At 34.4% G+C, this 19,110-nt stretch overlaps 2 protein-coding genes across 4 annotated transcripts in view; both read right to left on the bottom strand.

Annotated features, from left to right (window-relative positions):
• Window positions 1-717: 717 nt before the first annotated feature.
• Window positions 718-3,106, bottom strand: LOC108727699 (tetratricopeptide repeat protein 5). The gene is made up of 8 exons (XM_018455906.1): window positions 2,833-3,106; window positions 2,364-2,714; window positions 2,001-2,243; window positions 1,845-1,898; window positions 1,575-1,760; window positions 1,265-1,437; window positions 1,026-1,170; window positions 718-939 (listed from the first exon to the last, which is right to left on the bottom strand). The coding sequence occupies exons 1-8, from the start codon at window positions 2,914-2,916 to the stop codon at window positions 820-822; spliced, it is 1,356 nt and encodes a 451-aa protein (XP_018311408.1). The 5' UTR covers window positions 2,917-3,106; the 3' UTR covers window positions 718-819.
• Window positions 3,107-4,500: 1,394 nt separating this feature from the next.
• The window catches only part of LOC108727747 (A disintegrin and metalloproteinase with thrombospondin motifs 7), a 46,190-nt gene continuing 31,580 nt past the window's right edge, over window positions 4,501-19,110 (bottom strand). Inside the window, exons 3-16 of one of the 3 annotated variants that reach the window (XM_018455975.1) lie at window positions 16,417-16,702; window positions 13,681-14,000; window positions 13,283-13,557; window positions 12,986-13,132; window positions 12,728-12,878; window positions 12,548-12,637; window positions 11,263-11,578; window positions 10,197-10,324; window positions 9,834-10,081; window positions 9,203-9,320; window positions 7,294-7,556; window positions 6,483-6,997; window positions 5,907-6,080; window positions 4,501-4,880 (exon numbers count right to left, since the gene is read on the bottom strand). In XM_018455975.1, coding sequence (XP_018311477.1) covers window positions 4,735-4,880; window positions 5,907-6,080; window positions 6,483-6,997; window positions 7,294-7,556; window positions 9,203-9,320; window positions 9,834-10,081; window positions 10,197-10,324; window positions 11,263-11,578; window positions 12,548-12,637; window positions 12,728-12,878; window positions 12,986-13,132; window positions 13,283-13,557; window positions 13,681-14,000; window positions 16,417-16,702 — 3,177 coding nt within the window. In that variant the 3' untranslated portion in view covers window positions 4,501-4,734. Of the gene's footprint in view, window positions 4,881-5,906; window positions 6,081-6,482; window positions 6,998-7,293; window positions 7,557-9,202; window positions 9,321-9,833; window positions 10,082-10,151; window positions 10,325-11,262; window positions 11,579-12,547; window positions 12,638-12,727; window positions 12,879-12,985; window positions 13,133-13,282; window positions 13,558-13,680; window positions 14,001-16,416; window positions 16,703-19,110 lie in introns of all 3 variants that reach the window. The other 2 variants (XM_018455974.1, XM_018455976.1) reach the window with 2 other exon arrangements.

Raw genomic sequence — 19,110 nt, 5'->3', positions numbered from 1 at the left:
AATCTAGACGCAGCGGAACTTAATGATCAAAATTTATTATAACAGATCGAATTCTCACGATAAGTAAAATAATAAGAGTCCATCTGGAATTCGCTGATTCAGACGTAAATAATAAATCTTTCGTTTGATTTTTTAGCAACGAATCATACCTCTTTTGATCGTTTCTAAATTCTTCACTTTTTGTTTTGAAACTTCTTGTTTCTAACTAAATATACAGAAATGTTCGGGAGATCAACAAACGGGTTCTAAAACATTTAAATATCAAATAATAGACTAAAATACATTCACTATTTAAAACATATATATAAAATGTTATATTTCTACTTTAGTCATGTGAATTTAAATAAAAGATATAAGCGAAGTCTTATAACTCTATAAATTAATAATTGGCAGATATTAATAATAATTTACTGCTTTTGCGAACTGTACTTGCATATAATTATTATCACAATGAAAAAAAATATGTATCAATATCTTTTTTCTTACAAGTTTTATCAATGCGGCAGTTTAGATGTGCACGTAAATGATTTCTCATACATTGTTATAAAATACAAAATTGATATAACGTAGTATATATTCAACTTTTTTTTTGATTATTACCAACACGTATTGGTACATTTAACGTTTCGAAATATATATATATATATTGTTTTAAATTTATCGTACAAAGCCTTAAATATATACTGATGAGTTTCATTATTAAAATAGTATATGTTATTATTGAAAAATAAGAGTAAGATCGAAAATTATTTATAACTGACGATAACTGAGAACGTGCTCGACATGATTCAATGCTCGACATATCGTTCATCATTAAATCTAATCTGTCTTTTTAAAAGTATGCAAATTTGCGCTGGCTTGTTGCTCTCGACCTAATTTTCTTCCATTAACTACAAGTACAATTGGTGTTTCAACGCGAATAGATTTGTAATCAAAATCCTAAAAAAGAATGAAGGAAAAATGTATTATTATAAGTTTCAAGATTCGATTTACATCGTAAAATATGTACTGTATATAACACTTACATTATTCATATAGGAAAATTTTTGATGTATAACGAAAGGTTCTGGTATACCAACAGAATCTCCAACCGTAACTCCTCGGCCTTTAGCTAAATTATATACAGTAACAACAATACATGTTTTCTGTTCGTCTACGAGACAAAAAGCACTGAAATAGGAAAAAATAGTAATTATGTAGCTTTAACAAGTTGGACAATGTCCAGCAGAAAAATTTGTGTAATATAGAAAGTAGATAAACTTACAAAGGAACGCAATCAGAATCCTGAATCCAACAAACTACTTTTCCAAATACGACTTTTTCCATGTTCAATCCAAGAATTAATTCTTGTAAAGGAATTAATTCTAACTTTATAGACTTTCCCCCGTATGTATATGCTCCATCTTTGTATGGTCCTAAGTGTTTAATATCCAATGCCTACATTTAATCATAAACCTATAAATATGTATATTGTGCCAAAATCACATGTTATACTATCACATGTATATTAACATGTATATTAATATATCTAGCTGTTAATTATCTATTATTATTAATTTCTATGATATAAATACCCGTATCAATTGATATAATCGTTTTGGTTTTACATAACCATTATTATTAATTGAATTTTGTATATCTTTAAGATATTGTAATAATTCATCTCGTTTGTTGCGCGGTGTTTCCCACAATGGATCGAGCGCCATTGCATTTTCAAATGATTGTAATGCTAAATTATATTCTTCTTGATATTTTAGAGCCTAAAATAAATTTGCAAATTAAAAGGAGTTTCAAGTAGAAAAGAAATATCAACATAAACATTACAGAAACATATTCATACTTACTACTGCTTTATTATAAAATAAATCAGGATTACTTCTTGCGATAATATCTTTTTCCTAAAAATAATTAAGGCTTTAGTATATAAAGACAAAATTGTACATTTGCAATAATATGTTTATATAATAAACACAAATATTCGTCATTCATCATAATCTTACCGCTTGCATATATGCTGACATGCATGAACGTAACGTACTCGGACTTTGTGCTACAGTGAAGAAGGAAGACAGGTAGGCATTCCCTAATATGGCCCAGGAGATTCCGTCAGTTGTATCAAGGCTTACAGCCTCCTTAGCATATTCCACTCCTTGTTGAATATTTTTTACTCGCTCTTCAAAGGATGATGTTTGCTCCTGTCTAAGCACCATTGACAGATTTCGTAAAGATGCTTTATTCTTGTCCTACAAAAAGAAATGAAATATATATATGCCATATATATGTAATATAATAATTTATTGTTTAAAAATTTTGTTTTTTCAACTAATGAAAGCTATGTTAAATAGGGTAAGAAAGAAATATACATGTTGCAGAGCGCCAACAAAACAATTCTTTGCTTGTTTTATATCATCATTCTTCCAATAACATTCCCCCAGCTCATTCCAAGCTTCTATTAATTTGGGCTCCAATTTCACTGCTTTACTCAAAAGTTCTTCTGCCTGAGGAATGAAACGATCCACTACGTTTAGAGCTCTTCCCTTTAAATAATAATACTTTGCACGTGAACCATCAATTTCATATCCTTTACATTCATCGAACTTGCTCAGGGTATCTTTCATTTCCTTTTCCACGTCAATATTTTTCTTAATCGCTTCATCAATAGAATGTGTCTCAAAATAACGATCTCGAAAGAGGTACAAAGCTTTTACTCTTTCCTGAAATTGACAGCAGTCAGCAGGTAAAAATAATACTTAAATGTGACATATCAATAAAAATTAAAGAGAAAAGAAGAAAAAAATAATGTACAGGAAAGATTTAATATATTTTACATACCGTTAATGCTACGATTGGATCTTCCTTTACAGTATTTGAACTCTTCGCACCTGCGACAACTTTGTCGTCTATAATTGCGGACATTTTCACGGGTTATATTACAAAGCGTAACAAATAAACATCACTTTATTGTGCGTTACACGCCTTTCAGGCGAAAAATCTTATTCATAATTCGATCGTAATCATACAAGCTGACTTGTGGCGCGGGAGTAATCATTTGTGAACTGTCAAAACAAAGATGTACAGGTTATAGAACTCATGAATGGAGGGTGTAGTCTGGAGTAATATGGAGTAATACTACACTCAAGGACGTTTTCAAGGTCTTTTACGATAGTGACGACAACGCCACTTACGGCAAGTAATTAAAATAGACTTCTATACAAATGGCGGTTTGAAATGAATATCGTCTCGCTAGTGAGCTTATTGAGAACGAATACAAAATTTTTGGATCAGAAAATAAATTTTGTAGAATTTATTAAAGATATCTTGAACTACTTTTCTTTTTCTATCATTTAAAAAATGTAAAAAGTCTAATTTTGTTGCAAATCTTAAGGAAATAGGATAAATTAATGTTTAATAATAATTATATCTAAATAAATGTGTCAATTTAAATAAAATTTGTGACATTATTCGTATTATAAAATGTCCAAAAATGAACGATTTTATTGAGATTTTACAATTTCTTAACATTAAATTAATAATTAAGGTTTAATTTTTTAAGCTAACATATAAAACTAAATATTAATATTAACAAAGTGTTTTTTGTAAGCAGCATATTACGAGCTATTTATAAATCAGCTGTGGTTGTAAAACATTCATGTTCTTTTTTCCAGGAAAATAGAAGAAAAAGGAATTTATTTTAGATGTATACAAAATAATTTGACGTAAATTAATGAAAATTGTTACAATGTAATAATAAGAGAATGCAAGTTTATTCTTTTCTTGTTATGTTGATTAATTTTTTGTATATGAAAATGGATTTTATATTCATAACATCTAACTTTTTGACCGATCATTGACGCTCTCTAACGTATGGATTTTATATTATTACAATGTAGAAATGAGCATATAAAAATATTATTTCTAAATTTTGTATCAACATTTTTTATATTATGTACATAAGTATAAATATTTGAAAGATTTATTATAAGATTTATTGCGTTAATCAGCCAGATATACAAATAAGCATTTTTTAAATAGTTTTATGCTTTTCATATACAGATATATTTAAAAAATCCTTTAATTCGAAAATGATTTAAACTATTTTTTATTGCATGATATAACAATTAAATACCTCTGTAGAAAAACGTTTTTAGTATTATAAAACGATCTTATCTAAAATTTACAGTAATTAGTACATTATTTATTTAAACAAAACATTGAATGAAACGATAAATATAACATTTTTAATATATGAATCGTTACTTCTATTTATTATATAGAAATTTTTTAATAATATTAGTCTCATATTACTATTTTGATCGTTTCTCTATTAAAATATTGCATCTGGTAAATATATATTTGGCGTTTGCAATGTTTTGCAATTATTATCTTAACAAACGTAAAGTGGATTTATAAAAGGTGATACACACATATAAAAATGGCCCTACGGTTACAAAATATACTCTTGATAAAAAATATACAATATATATATATATATATATATAATATATATATAAACGCGGTAGTACAAAGTTATACAAATATAATCTCGTAATATCACCTCTGTTATACGTTTTTCCATCTTTTTGTTATCACGTACGAAACAAGCATAAAGTTTTTCACTATTTTGCTTTTATCTTAATTCAGATAATGTGGAGAAATAGGACGGATGTGTTGTCCGCTGAAAGGATTTATTTTCAAAATACTTTTGCACTCTCAGCTTGTTAATCCTTTATTTCATTATTCGGTAAAGATGTGCCGTCTGTTGTGACGAACGTGTCGCCGTCGTTTTGTGCACGTGGCGCAACACTTTTCTCGTACGATCGATGATACATCACACATGCGCCTGTAGTTTGCACACGATGGAACCACGCTATCCTTGCAATCTGAAAAAGATAAGATATGAAGATCTATACACGGTCACTTGAGAAATATGAGAAAAAATTCTTTTCAAACTTATTTAGTTGTATTCGCAACACAACTAGAATTTATCTATTATATTTTTTTTTATTTATAAACATATAATATATAAATTCTATATTCACCTATAAAAATATCAATATACAGTAGCATGATTTGCAAGTGATTATATTTATGTTACAAGCAGAGAATTAAATAAATAAGTTAAAAAAATTTTTTCCTCGTATTATAAAAAAATATCTAATATTATAAATGAAAAAATCAATTTCTTTGAATATTTGATGTGCAAACTTCTAGGACCCATTTAGGTCACATTGTATATGATATTTGTTTTTACGGGTTAAAGTACTTTATAATAAGTATTTATCAAACATGTGTACGAGCACGTGTTAGGTGCATCGCATGCAAATCGAGCGACGTCGCGTATGATCTCATAAAGCAAGTCGTTACGAACCGCGGTTTCCTCGTATAAATTCTAGTTTCCTGACGCCTTTGGACAAGAGCATATTCCGCAAGTTTGGACAAGCCAAACCATCTGTAACGTAACTAGCATAACTTAGCATTACATGCGGCTACGCGTTCTAATTCTCTGTGTTATAACTCTGCTAGATTACCTTGAACTTCCATTCAACATCAATTACAATGGCGCGACAAAATATGAGGAGAGAAGAAAAGAAGGTGTGCTTAATCTTTTAAATTACATGTAACTTTTAAGTATAGAAAGAAACGAATTATTAAAATTGCACGACAATAGCAAAGTCTTTCACAAAGACGCCTGCAAACAATATTGAAAATGTTTTTTAAAAGAGAGAAATCATCGTTTGTTTTTAGAATATCCTTTGTCGAGATCTCTCAAAAACGTTCTTTATATACATATTCTTTATATATACCGTAGTTACTTTAAAACAGTTTCTTTCACATAAAAGCGACATTTTATGAAAGACGCGCGGAAAGCTTTCGAGAGTACATTTTAATTGTGCGAATGAAATTACCATTTTTCTCGTTGGCGCATTGCCGTCGGTAATAACAACGCTTTATATCAAATGGTCTTCTGTCGAGATTGCAATCGTTTGACATCAAGTCCGACGCGCGATCACGACACTGTACTTCTCTGTGTTTAACTCCAGACTTCACGAGGCAAGTCGCGTTGCAACTTCCCCAATTTCCTGGAATCGCAATTAATAAACCGTCATGTAATAATGTTTATAAATATATAACATATTTAGCGAAAGTCTATCTCTAGCATTTAAAAATAATCATATTTTTCTGTCTTTATTTATAATTTTTTGTCTATTATAATATTTTTCAATGAACATTTTATAAAACACGAATATCCTTTATATATATATATATATATACATACGTTTTATAATATTATCAAATATAGTAAAATTTTATAAAATTAATTTTTACTCAATTGTAAAATTTTATATAATTTTTTTTATAATTTCAGTTGAAGAATAAAGAGGAGAATTTCTATTATAATTACAAGAAAAATAAATATTTTACTATAATAAATATTGTATTATATATAATAAATTGATACGATGTATTAATTAGTAACTTACCGGTAATCCATTTTCCACTGTAGCAGTCCTCAATACTGGGTGGCTTATTATTCGGATTACAATCGCCTGGAACGGAGCAGGTGACCTTTCTACTCCTCTTGCCATTCGAACAATGGCTCCACTTCGATACTGTCCACTTTGACTTGGTGTTGTACATGGAATTGTCTGGGTTCTCGTCAACAACATTGTCGAACTCGAGGATCTCTGGCTCCTCGGTGGTGAGGCCATCGACTATCGTGATACCGTCCTGCTCGTTCAAGCTGATGTTGTAGAATGACATGTCCTTGTTGTCAGCATACACGATCAATGGTACCTCCGAAGTAGGCCCACACGGCGGTAGATCGGGGCATAGCTCCATTTCTTCGGGCCGCATATGCTTGTCGCAGTCGCGATCGGGCAAAGCCAGGTCTGATCGATCAGTACCCGTGCCAGAGAATACACACATCACCGATCTCTTACGTAGTGCGCCATCACCACATGTGACAGGGCACATTTGCCATGGACCTACCCACCATCTGAAACATTGAAAAAGCTACAAGTGCAAACACTTTCTAAAAGGAATATCTTCGTTGTATCTTGATATCAAAAAGTATCTTCATCATTTCATTATATGTCTTCAAATTCTCTAACAATTTGTAACATAAACGTGAAGCTAATAGCTCCAATCGTAAAGCGAGAATGCATAAAAGATGCCATCGAAAATCGAATGGAGCTTTATCCAACCACTTTGAATTTATTTTCGTTTACGAGGCAATGGTATTTCTCGGAGTTTGTTGTTACAATCGTTTTATCGGATTCGAAGTTGGCTTACCTCGCAGGGCATGGATTCGAATTGCATTCACGCGACTTTTGCTCTGGCTTTTCTATACCGTCGCAGAAGAGGTCCTCGACGATGCCGCTTTTTCTTTCGTGACAGACCGCATACGAAGTTTGAGTGCCGCCACCGCAAGTGACTGTGCAGAGGGTCCAGTCGGAGAATAGCCACGAATATTCCGGGGCGCGATCAGGCTCTTTTTTCGGTACGGTATATTCATAACGTAATCCGAAATTGCGATATTGACCTCTGTAAATTAACTGAAATAATGAAGATAGATTATTGAGGATGATAATTGAAAAAATAAAACTTGAAGTTTATCGACTCGTAAACTCGCAAACAGTCGACATCAATTAAACGTAGAAACTCGGACTGAAAGGTTTTTTCGGTTCGGTTCCGATTCGGTTCAATAAAATATCAAATAAATGTTCCGGTTTCAGTTTCGGTTATTTTTTACCAGTAAAGAAAACCGAAACCGTAAAAATACGGTTTTTAACGGTTTTTTTTCGGTTCTACTTACTCGTTTTTTTACTCTATTTATTTTTTAAATTTATTCTATTAAGAAGAGTAAGGAGGAGGGAGAGGAGAGAGAGAGAGAGAGAGAGAGAGAGAGAGAGAGAGAGAGAGCGTGTTCACCCGTTCAGTCTAGAGAACCTAGTCGAAGAGAGGCGTCAACTGATCACGTAACTCTGAACAAAAATTACGTAAACATTATTTTAAGCACATTTCTCTTGGTCTTTTCTTACAACTTATTTTATTCTTATAGATAGATCTCACTTACCCAGATAGCAACGTGTTTGTCTTGTTGCTGGCATATTGCTTGCTAAGTATGCATTGCTAAGTATGTGTTGCTACCAGAATTGCAGCAACTGAGTCCTCATTTGTTGGCAACTTGATGCCTTCACGATATGATAACATTGAGTAACAACTTACCAGCAATTTGCCGACAACTTTAAAATCGTCGTTATCAAAATTCGTACTATTGCCATCATGTTGCTATAATAATATGCAGCATTATACAATGCTGTCATATTGCCGACAACGCAAGATAACATTGATGTAGCTATCTTGCTATTAAACTGCTAGCAATACGTATGCATTGTTGTCTGCATGTTGCTACAATGTCGGTATATTCGAAATCGTTGAAGACTATGGCAAGTTGTCAGCATCATAAGCAATCACAGATTTGCGAGATTTTGCTGCGACACGCTTTGCTATCTGGGTATTTATACATAAAGTCTACATATGTATTCTTGAATTCATGACTTAGAATAAATTCTTGCAACATGTTGATAAAGAAGATATAAATAAAAAAATGCTAGTATCTTAAAAAAGTTTACATTAAATATGTCTCGTAATTTGATCCCGTCAGATTTCTTATATCATATGAGGTGTTGGAGGTATTTGCATTCCGATTGTTAAGAGAGCTGGCGACGATAGTATACTGGATTGAACATTGATGATTTCGACGAAGGACCAAAGATTAAGAACAAGGATAAAGATAAAAAATTAAGAACCGAATAAAGAACCGAAAGAACCGTAAAATTTTACCAGTTCGGTTACGGTTTTGGTATTATAAACTTTACAAAATTTGGGTACGGTTTCGGTTTCGGTCCAGGTTCCTGATTAAAAGTAACATAACATCAATGTTATAATTTCGCACTCAATAATTATGTAATTATTATGTAAGACTATATATTACATTACATTTATAATGCTGAATGCGAAATTATAACATCATGTTATGTTAATTTTAGTTTGTGTCGACTCAGAATTAGACTACATGTAGGTACACGATAAAAGTGCAATTACGACAATTTACAAAATAAACATGAAATTGTTTTAATTTTTGGTTATTAAATACCTATTGCGTTTTAAGCAATTTATATCGTTCGAATGTACTCACATAGACCGCAATGTCTTCTTTAATAGGTCCTGGGATTCTGATCTTCTCTCTATCTCGATCACGTTCATAGAGAGCTGGCGTCCCGGCGACTTCATACTCGCCCGCTAAAGTGATCTGCCTGTCCGATCAGAATCTTAGTTTAAGTGTTTCGTCACATTAATATTTCACGGAAATTTGTTTCTTCAAAATCCTTTAAACTACGGTAGATACATTTTTCCCATAAAATATCGTCCCATAAAAAATATACATACAACTTGAGTGTGAGACCTTTTAATTTTTTTTTTATTATAGTCGTGTTAGCTTTAGAATTTCATTTCGCAATTACACTGAAAAAAGAAGTGTTTAATTTTAAGATATTAATGTTTTATTCTTTTCTCCATTTTTTAAACACTTAAAGATGTTTTAGTTTTAAACTTTTTCAATAGACAAAACACTATACGTGTTTAGATTTAAAACACTATGCGTTATGTAACACCACACGTAGTGTTTTGTCTATTGAAAAAGTTTAAAACTAAAACATCTTCAAGTGTTTGAAAAATGAGGCCAAGAATAAAACGCATTTCTTTTTACAGTGTAGTTACTCGCGATAGTTATTCCATAATTTATAATTTTACGGTTAAGATATACGCACCGTTTTCCATTCAGGAAATACTTGTCAGAATTCGGTACGCCGATGCCAATATAATTCTTACTATTCCCGACCTCCTCGATTTTAATATTTCGAGAGCCGGAAGGTATGATAATAACTTCCTTATATCCGGGACCTTCGTTTTTATCGTAAACGCCATTAGTAGTTTCGCATTGAGTACCGTCACCGTGACAAATACCGCAGCGATCTTCCGTAGCATCGGAATCCACCATCCAATCACAACCGACTTTCTAAAAATTGGAGTTATTTAATCTTTAAAGCTTTTTTCATAAAAAAATCGAAAGCTATAATATTTTTAACTTCTAAAATTCTGTTGCAGATGTAATTCTTTTGAAGAACACTGACCCTGCATATGCCAGCGATGCACATGTCCCTGGTACCAACGTTGCATGGAGTACCATCGAGAGCAGCCTCTCCCCAAGGTACGATTACGCTTTCATCTGTATCGGTGCAATAAAGCTCGCAAGGTTCCGCTAAATGGAACGATGCAAATCAAATCTCGCGTCGTAATTAGTGTTTAAACCGCTGAATCATTAATAAGACGCAATTTTGGAAAACCATGGAGTACGGAAATTATATACAGATTGTTTCAGAACCTCTGGGACAAACTTCAGAGAATAGAGAGTTTTTGCAATACCGTTTATCTAGATACGGTGAACGCTAAGGTCACATTATCTTCTTCTTAACAACTAATTAAACACTTTAATGTTCATCGTATCTCGAGCCACAAGTTATTGCAAAAACTCCCTATTGGTAGATTTCACTAAAAAACTTTTATTAAGAAATATATTTGTGTCCTCCGATGCATTTTTAACGAGCACAGCGTCCTTGTTCGAATCAGTTGTAAGGTACGCAATCGATCGTGCGGCAACATTGCGCGTGACATCTGGAAATTCTAGTTCACGTTTTTGCTTTTTCTGTTATCTTTTTGCAAAAACACGATCAAAGAATATGAACGAGTATTGTCGAACGTCACGTGTGACTAGACGCATAGTTTTTAAAAATATGTCGATGGATACAGATTCTTTAAAAAGAGTTGATTTTTTTTATACGTGAAGAGAATAATTTTGTTAAAAAATCTAAAATTTTCTGGATACAGATCTGAAATAATTCTGTTGGACCATCAAAATAATTTTGTTGAAAACTCAAATTGATTGCTAGAATATCAACATTTTTTGCAACATTGCTTATCATTTTTTAATATTCAACATAATTAGTTTGATGGTCTAATAAAATTATTTTCAAATCTATTTCTAGCAAAATTTTAAATCTTTCAACAAAATAACTCTTTGTGTGTGTGTGAGATCTATTGATCCCTGAAATCTATCCCAGACAGCCTGAAACACTGTGTAGTACGCGATCGCAGAGAAGCGTTTCACGTGTCACACATAGCACTTAAAGGTTCACTTACTTTGATCAAAATATGGCAGCCAAGTATAGTTCTTTCCCTTGTACTCTTTGTCGTCGTAGTTGCTGCATTGCACAGCGCGGAAACTCGGCGTGCCTTCCGGACAAGGTTGCATGTTGCAGATTTTATAGCGGCGTCTCTCACCTATGCAGAACTTTCCGCCGTGTGCGGGTTCCGGATGATCGCACTTCCTCTCGACAATCGAGACCCCGGCGCCGCAAGTTCTCGAGCACTCGCTCCATGACCCCCACTCACCCCAACCGCCATCGATTTGCCGCGGTCGATCGACGATGGGCACGCATTCTTGATTTTGACACCACTACGCAAAGAGCGACGTAAACCACTAGATTAGAAAATTCAATATCTTCACTGAACACATCCTCTTGGATAAATCGTAGTCTAATTAATTTGGAAAGAGTCACCCTTTAATTGTCACAAGACACCCTAATTATAATCACTATTATTAACAACATTCAGGGCTGGGCATGTATTTGAAATCACAAGACATCCTAATTATAATCACTATTATTAACAACATTCAGGGCTGGACATGTATTTGAAATACTTTTATTTAAAACACACTATTTGTAATATAAGCGTATTTTGTATTTTTTATTTCAGCGAATCACATAAAAGTATTACATATTTTTGTATTTAAAATCGAAAGATTAAAAAATTTTGGTACTTTGTAATTGAAATAATGAGGTTGATTGTCAATGTTAGTATTTGAAATAAATACAAAATACAAAATACTTTCAATCTTTTGTTATTAATATCGAAATACAAAACACTTTTATATGCTCCTATGAAATACAAAATACAAAATATATTTGTCTTACCAATACTGTTTTTCAAATAAAAGTATTTCAAATACATGCCTAGCCATGACAACATTGTTGTATATTATGATTGTTTTCTGATTTAGTAGTATTTGAGAACATTATATGGATATGAATTTCATCACTTAAAAAAACAAGTAAATATAGAAATCAAATAAAATGAGCACTTTAAATAGCTTATGACAGTATTTCTAAAAAAAATAAAGATTTTAATATAATGCTTTTTTGTTGCGGGTTTTCGATGGAATTGTATATTTAAAGATTCGTAAAGAACAGTTACCAAAAAAAAGATATGTTAAACAGTATCCATACAAAATAATATCTATAACAATTTCTCGTCACTGAAGTATAAAAACATCCTAGATATTCATGGATAAATGGCGTATATTTTATAAAAAATTTTCTTAAAAAAACAATTCACTATTTTAAGAGAAATTCTCGTTATGTACCATGTGTTTTCCACAATGTGTTCCTGGAGCTGCTGGATGTAGCATAGTAGTGCAGGAGCCGTCCACGATGCACCATAGTTTCGAACAGATCTGTAATCATAAATGCCGCAGTCATTTAAATCGGGTTGATCCTAGTTGGATTCAGACTGGCCATTTACCATCTTTATGGTCTTTGCTTACTTCCTGTAAAGGGGAGCAGACAAAAGCTTCTCTCACGCCAAACTGGAGTCTGCATTGGTGCTCAGCATTATACATTGCACCGGGTGGCAAATCCGGATATGCGTAATCGTTATCCGCCGGTTCATCTTCCAAACAATCGCCTTTTCCTTGGCTGAAATTCGAGGATCCATATATATACGTGTTGTATTATTTATTTACGTAGAAAATAAACGTGTTACAGAATCCTGAATTAGTTGAATTTATTAAACTTTTATTTACTCCAAAAAATTTGTGATGTCTCTTCTAGAGCATCTAGACCATGCCACTCCAACAGCATCCACTTCAAAGGTTGGCGTCATCACATGCAGAGTGTCGCCTTCGCGTTTACTGCAGCCAATTTTTTCCGTGTCATGGTACATTCCAAAGCTGAACAGAATGTGCGGTAGAACATTGAAAATTGCATAGACATATTTTTTCAAATCTCATTATCACGCTTTAATTTTGCAAGTGAAAAATATTTGATTCGATATTTTAAAACAAAGTCTCTTTTCCGATTCTTCTTTCGATTTTGCTTACTTATGCCCCAATTCGTGTGTGATTGTATGCGCCAATGTGATCCCATTGTCCTCGTTGACGCTGCAGCTGCGATCCGGTTGACACATGCCAGCGACGTGAGCCACTCCTAATGTACTGCAAGGAGTATTCGCACGCGAACAAATGTCCTCTCTCGTCACCAGGATCGCCACGTCGTGGTGATTCGGATGCGAATCATTGCTCGGATTTAGCTTCTGCTGCCATTTACAGAAATTGTATAGCGTCTTATCCGCGTTCACCGTGATGTCCAGTCTTTGCTGGGACAGAAACGGTTCATCTCAAGTAATCGTTCTATCTATCAAGGTGCGTGAATTCGTACATATCATTACACATTTATCGCGTAATTGATCTAAAAGCGACTTTGAACGTAAAGTAAATACCTCCGCGTCTTCTTCTTCGAGGAGAATAATTCTAACCACCACAATGTTGATGAAATTGCCGATGGTTGGATCGAGGTAAAGCGCGGACACCATGTTCATAATGGTTAGGAGATAGGTCTCCACATCGCCATCCTGGTGAAAAGCCATCATCGTCGTGTCAGCAACGACAAGAGCCTCGACATGACGAGGTGTACTGATCGATCTTTTGGAACGATGCCACCGCTTCGCTTGATAATGTTTCCTTCGCCCACGGCCTTGAACTTGGACAAGGCCTGGTTGAGTTTGCCATTCGAGCCGCGTTTCTGTCAATCGACGCGGTTCTGTCGGATATTTCACGTGCTGTCATGATCAATGTAGTAGCTAATTTCTATTTCTTAGTGGCTGTGCTTTTACCGTTAATTTAAACACAATAAGAACAATAAAAATCTTACTGGACCGTACATTTGAAAATTCAACAATAAGAAATAGAAGTAATGGCCATAACGGTCAAAGCTAGATCTTTAATGCTTAAATAATTCAATCTGAATTACTATATATATATATACTATATATGTACATGCATATATACCATATTTGTAATCATTCGAACTGCGCGTCAAATCGGTACACAGTAAAAAAATTTGTGTATTTGTGTTGGAAACGGTCCACTCACGTTTGTGTTAACAGTTTGTGTTGAATTTTTTAACATATTCGAGTGTTAATTTAACATAATGTTATTTAAAGATTTTTTGTGAAATTGATATTCAATGTATCTTAATGTCAAAATGACACAATTTATGAGTAAGTGAACAAGTAACAAAAATAATGTATTTTAAAACGTAAATTCTAAGACAAATGAATGAAATATGTGTTAATTTAACATATCATAAATGTTAATTTCCTGAAAAAAAAAATATGTTCCCACGGTTTGTTTCCAAACTGTGTCAATTTTATCTTTCTTTATATTTATTACTCTTACATAATATTTTTGTTACCTTCTCTAATATATTCATCTTGTGTAAAATTAATTAAAAAAATTATGTTAAATTTAACACATTTTTTCCAACTGTGTAATAACATATTAAATTTATTTACAGTTTTTCAGCACATTAATATCTTTCTAATAGTATGCCTAATTGAGTATTAAATTATTAAAATTGCTTGTCAATTTAATTCGTGATATATTACTACAGTAGTTTAATTGTGTTTATAAGTCCGGAAAACCGATTCGACGCACAGTTCGAATGACTGCAAATATGGTATATGTATATGCATGTACATTATATAGTATATATATATATATAGTAATTCAGATTGAATTATTTAAGCATTAAAGATATAGCTTTGACCGTTATGGTCATTATTTTCTTATTGTTGAACCGTTAATTTACTTGTATTGTGACCTTAATAATTTTAAATTATTTGCTAAAAAGGTACGAATATTGTGTGTGCTTTTACTTACGTTAATTTACTTGTGTAAATTAATTTTAAATGTTGCTAGAAATGTACGAATACTCGTGATTTTTATCAATTGATCGAGCGAGAAAATAGCTACCATATCATGGAACACTTTAATGCTGTGGTTGATTTACGTACTATGTGTTGTTACCATTAATTTACTTGTGACACTAATAATTTTAAATGTTGCTAGAATAGTATAAATATTCATAATTCTTGTCAATTAATGGGGCGAAAAAGTAGCTATCATAGCATTGAACGTTTCAATATTGCAATTGATTTACGTACTGTGTTTTTATCACTAATTTACTAGTGGTTCTAATAATTTTAAATGTTGCTAGAAATGTACGAATACTCTTAATCCTTATCAATTGATCGAGCAAGAAAATAGCTACCATATCATGGAACATTTTAATACTGCCGTTTATTTATGTAGGTTGGTAGATCATAAGTCTACAATTAAGATTTTATGTGATCCGCCTGATAGCTCGGCCGGCTTGCCGAAATGGATACACATTGTAGTTAATTACGGGTTTGCAGCGAATTATTCCCTTGTGGGTAGTGCGTTTTGCCCTACAGAGAGACGTATCAACTGTACGATCTTACTTCTCTATATATCGACACGCTCATGTTTAATCCATCGAAATATAGAACCGCCAGAAAGGGTGGCTGGGTCGTAAAGTCGAAGTTGTGCCAAAGATTACATGAAAGCGGTAATTTCGGGTTTTGTACGGTGGTCGAATCAGATCTGGCAAATCGACTTAATTCTCGCTATCGTTCGAATCATTGCATATAGATCGGTGGATCGTTGAAAGTTTCGTGCAAGTGCTTCGCCCGTATCAGGAAACCTTGCATATCGAGTTGAGAAGTTATTATTGTAGCCGCAAGACATACCAGAATGGTTTGTTAGAATCGATTCTAATACCGTTATGAGTTTCAATATTGTCGCACGAGGCGACTAAACCCTTTCTTTCGCCCACCCTGCCTTCCTCCCCGCATGGATATTATCGTCAGTGAAAAATAAAGGACAGACAAGGCGGCGATGACACGCCCACGTTCCGTACCACAGAGCGCGTCCAATTACATTATACACGGCAGACACATAAATACATGCGATACATATTACAAGCTAGAGGGCGAGAGCACGAGAAAGAGGTGAGATGAGAGGTGTGGGACGGTTGAATGCGGGGGACGATGACGATACGAAGGTACGTGGTTGTAGGTTGTAGGGCGCGCGGGCGAAAGGCGCAAGACGCAAGGCAAGAGGAAGAAGAAAAAGGTGTCGGGGTCTGTTCTTACCGCGGGTGCCGCAGTTTCTCTCCTGCTTCCTCTTCTTTTTGCGTCGTCGCTTGGTACGGCCGGTTTTTTTTCCGATCTCGAGCTGCTGTTGCTGCTGCTCGGCCGAGCGCCGGAAGACGAGATGGGGTCGGCCGGCTGTCGGGCCTCCGTAGACCGATGTTCGGGCACCGGCGCCTAAGTCGCCGCTCGTCGTTTCGTCGGCCAACGACGTGCCACGTTTTTCTTCCAGGGACACGGCGACTGGTTCCAGCCAGAACTCGCCGTGATCGCCGTGCAGCATACCTGCCTGAAACACAAAACCGGGTTTCGTGTTACCCAAACACACAGAGACCGGCGAAACTCTCGTCGTGACGTCTCCCGGCGATGCCGAATACGAATGGGCCGTTTAGCTTGAAAGTGGCACGTACGTCATCCTGAGAGGCTTGTTAACTCTTGGCGACGTGTAACGGCGAGAGTGTTGTCTCGATATTTTTAAGCTTCGCGCGTATTATCTTACGTTCGCCAATTAACTTTGGGTATAATAAAGGGATGTATTTAATGTCAAGACTTCATATAAACGATACTTGGAAAGCTTCTTACCATCGCAGTAATCGCAGTACTGACGCAGCTCAACTACTAAAACTGATTATACGTACCATGTATTTTAGAACATTTACGTCATCCGAAATGTCAACAGATCACTACGTCTAATTAAGCGTGGAAATAATGTATTACGTTATAACGAAACGAATCACGATTTTCAACGTGGGAAGAACGGCGAACGCGACAAATGGTATCGTATAAGACTTGCGGGGGCGGTATCTCTTCGCAATTTTGCGGGAACGCCATCGACGGTGACGATATACGGAAATATTAATACTATATATGAGATTATAACGAACTTGTGAAAACGAAGAACAACTGGATTGGTGGTAGCGCGCACTTGATACGAAATCTCTCTCTCTCTCTCATTTGAGTATTAATATCATATAAGTATGTTCGCCTTAAGTACTTGGAAATTGAGTTTCTACAGAGTTGGTTTATATTAGCGTATGCTACCGTATTATGCTTAGGTCCCATGAAGTGTAAGTACTTGAACGTGAAAAGGACACCGCTCGATATCGCGAGAGCAGAGAGGGATGTTAATGCAAAGCTTATTGAAACTTGCCGCTCATTATTTCAATCATCAATCGCTATCTGACGGGAAACGGCGAGACCTGTCAGTGACCACAGGTGATTAATGCCGGAGCACAGCTATAGGCTAATCTGCAGCATGATCAACATCGATTCGCATTATTCTATTTCTTGTTACGAAGGTGTTAGAGTTCGGACCTCCGACGGCGCGTCGAGCGTCATGGAACAAGTATCCCGAAGGTCTATGCAATCGGCATAAAAAGAAGACGGGAGGTCTGGAAGGTAGAGAAGATGAAGGCTTAGAAGTCGGGGATGACGTTTGCATATTCCGATTAACTCTCGGAATCAAACAATGTAAAGCTTTTACGTAGACTAGAGAAGAGGATATGTGTAAGTACATGCAGAAGAGAAAATCTAAATACATATTTCATTTATTTATGCTTACCTAATTGTTGTAATTAAGTAATTTTTTAACAAGTAATTGTTACGTGAGATAAAGTAATTAGAAATTTATATTAATATTAATTATTTTATGTATCTATATTATTAATTACTTATCCAATTATATATAGTAATTAATACTAAGCAAGGTTTTTTTGAGTAATGTGAATACACAACAAATTAGAAATAAAGGTTCTAAACGGTGAAATTGAATCTTTAGTGCTTAATAATTCGATGTAAATTTAAATGCTTATGTCCAATTCTGCAAACTGCGCGCCGAGTTTAATTTTAATAATTAATTAATTATTGTAGCGCGCGCGCGCGCAGTTACTTACTTATATATAGCACCTAATTAAAAATATTTTATTAATTAGTTACTTTTCTTTCAGAATTTAACATTTTTTACATAAACAAGAACAATATCGGAATACGCATAATTCTATAATTTCATAATGCGGTGAAAAACAGCATGATTGTGCTTTTCTTATTATCATTTTGGTAGCAAATATATGTAATATATAACACAAGGAAATTTTATTAATAAACTTATTATTTTGGGCACGTATCATGAATAAATAGTAAGATTTCATAAACAATATGCTATTAAAAATTCTATTTGCGCTTGTATCAACTGGCATACATATTAAAACCTAATAATCTAGGTTGTTTCATGCTGTACTACCGAAACGCAATATTATCATCGTTGGTGTCACGAAGCAGGTATTCTCGCTCCGACGAAATAAAACAACCCACAATGTGGAGCGAGAGAGGCTAGAGAGATAGAACGAGAAAGAGAGAGAAAGAGACGGTAAAAGGGCTAAATATAGTCGGGCTGAGGTGGCGCTCACTATTTCGATTAGCCCTCGACGCAGACCGTGAAAAATCACGGCGCCAGACTCACAAAGGCGAGGAAGAGGAGGAAGAAGACGAAGACGAAGTCGAAGACGAAGAAGAAGAAGAAGAAGAAAACGCAGGGCTTCGTCGTCGAAGGATCTCAAAGCGAAAGAAATCCGACCGTGACTTGGCTCGGCATGGGGCCTCGCGGCGTTCTCGCCTCCATCTCTTTTTCCTTTTTCCTCTTTATTGTGTCATCTTTGTTTTGTTTCTCGTGTGTGTGTGTGTGTGTGTGTGTGTGTGTGT

Source organism: Mycetomoellerius zeteki, unplaced genomic scaffold (assembly GCF_001594055.1).
Source record: "Mycetomoellerius zeteki isolate Tzet28-1 unplaced genomic scaffold, Tzet1.0 scaffold52, whole genome shotgun sequence".
Lineage (NCBI taxonomy): Eukaryota > Metazoa > Arthropoda > Insecta > Hymenoptera > Formicidae > Mycetomoellerius > Mycetomoellerius zeteki.
The sequence above is the reverse complement of the archived record's forward strand: the minus strand, read 5'-3'. Positions and strand labels throughout refer to the sequence as shown.

Coding starts and splice junctions, on each gene's coding strand:
- LOC108727699 (XM_018455906.1), bottom strand. CDS start 2,916: ATGTCCGCAATTATAGACGACAAAGTTGTCGCAGGTGCGAAGAGTTCA. Junction 1,761..1,844: donor TATTTTATAATAAAGCAGTA/GTAAGTATGAAT, acceptor AATTTATTTTAG/GCTCTAAAATATCAAGAAGA. Junction 1,438..1,574: donor GATTATATCAATTGATACGG/GTATTTATATCA, acceptor GATTAAATGTAG/GCATTGGATATTAAACACTT.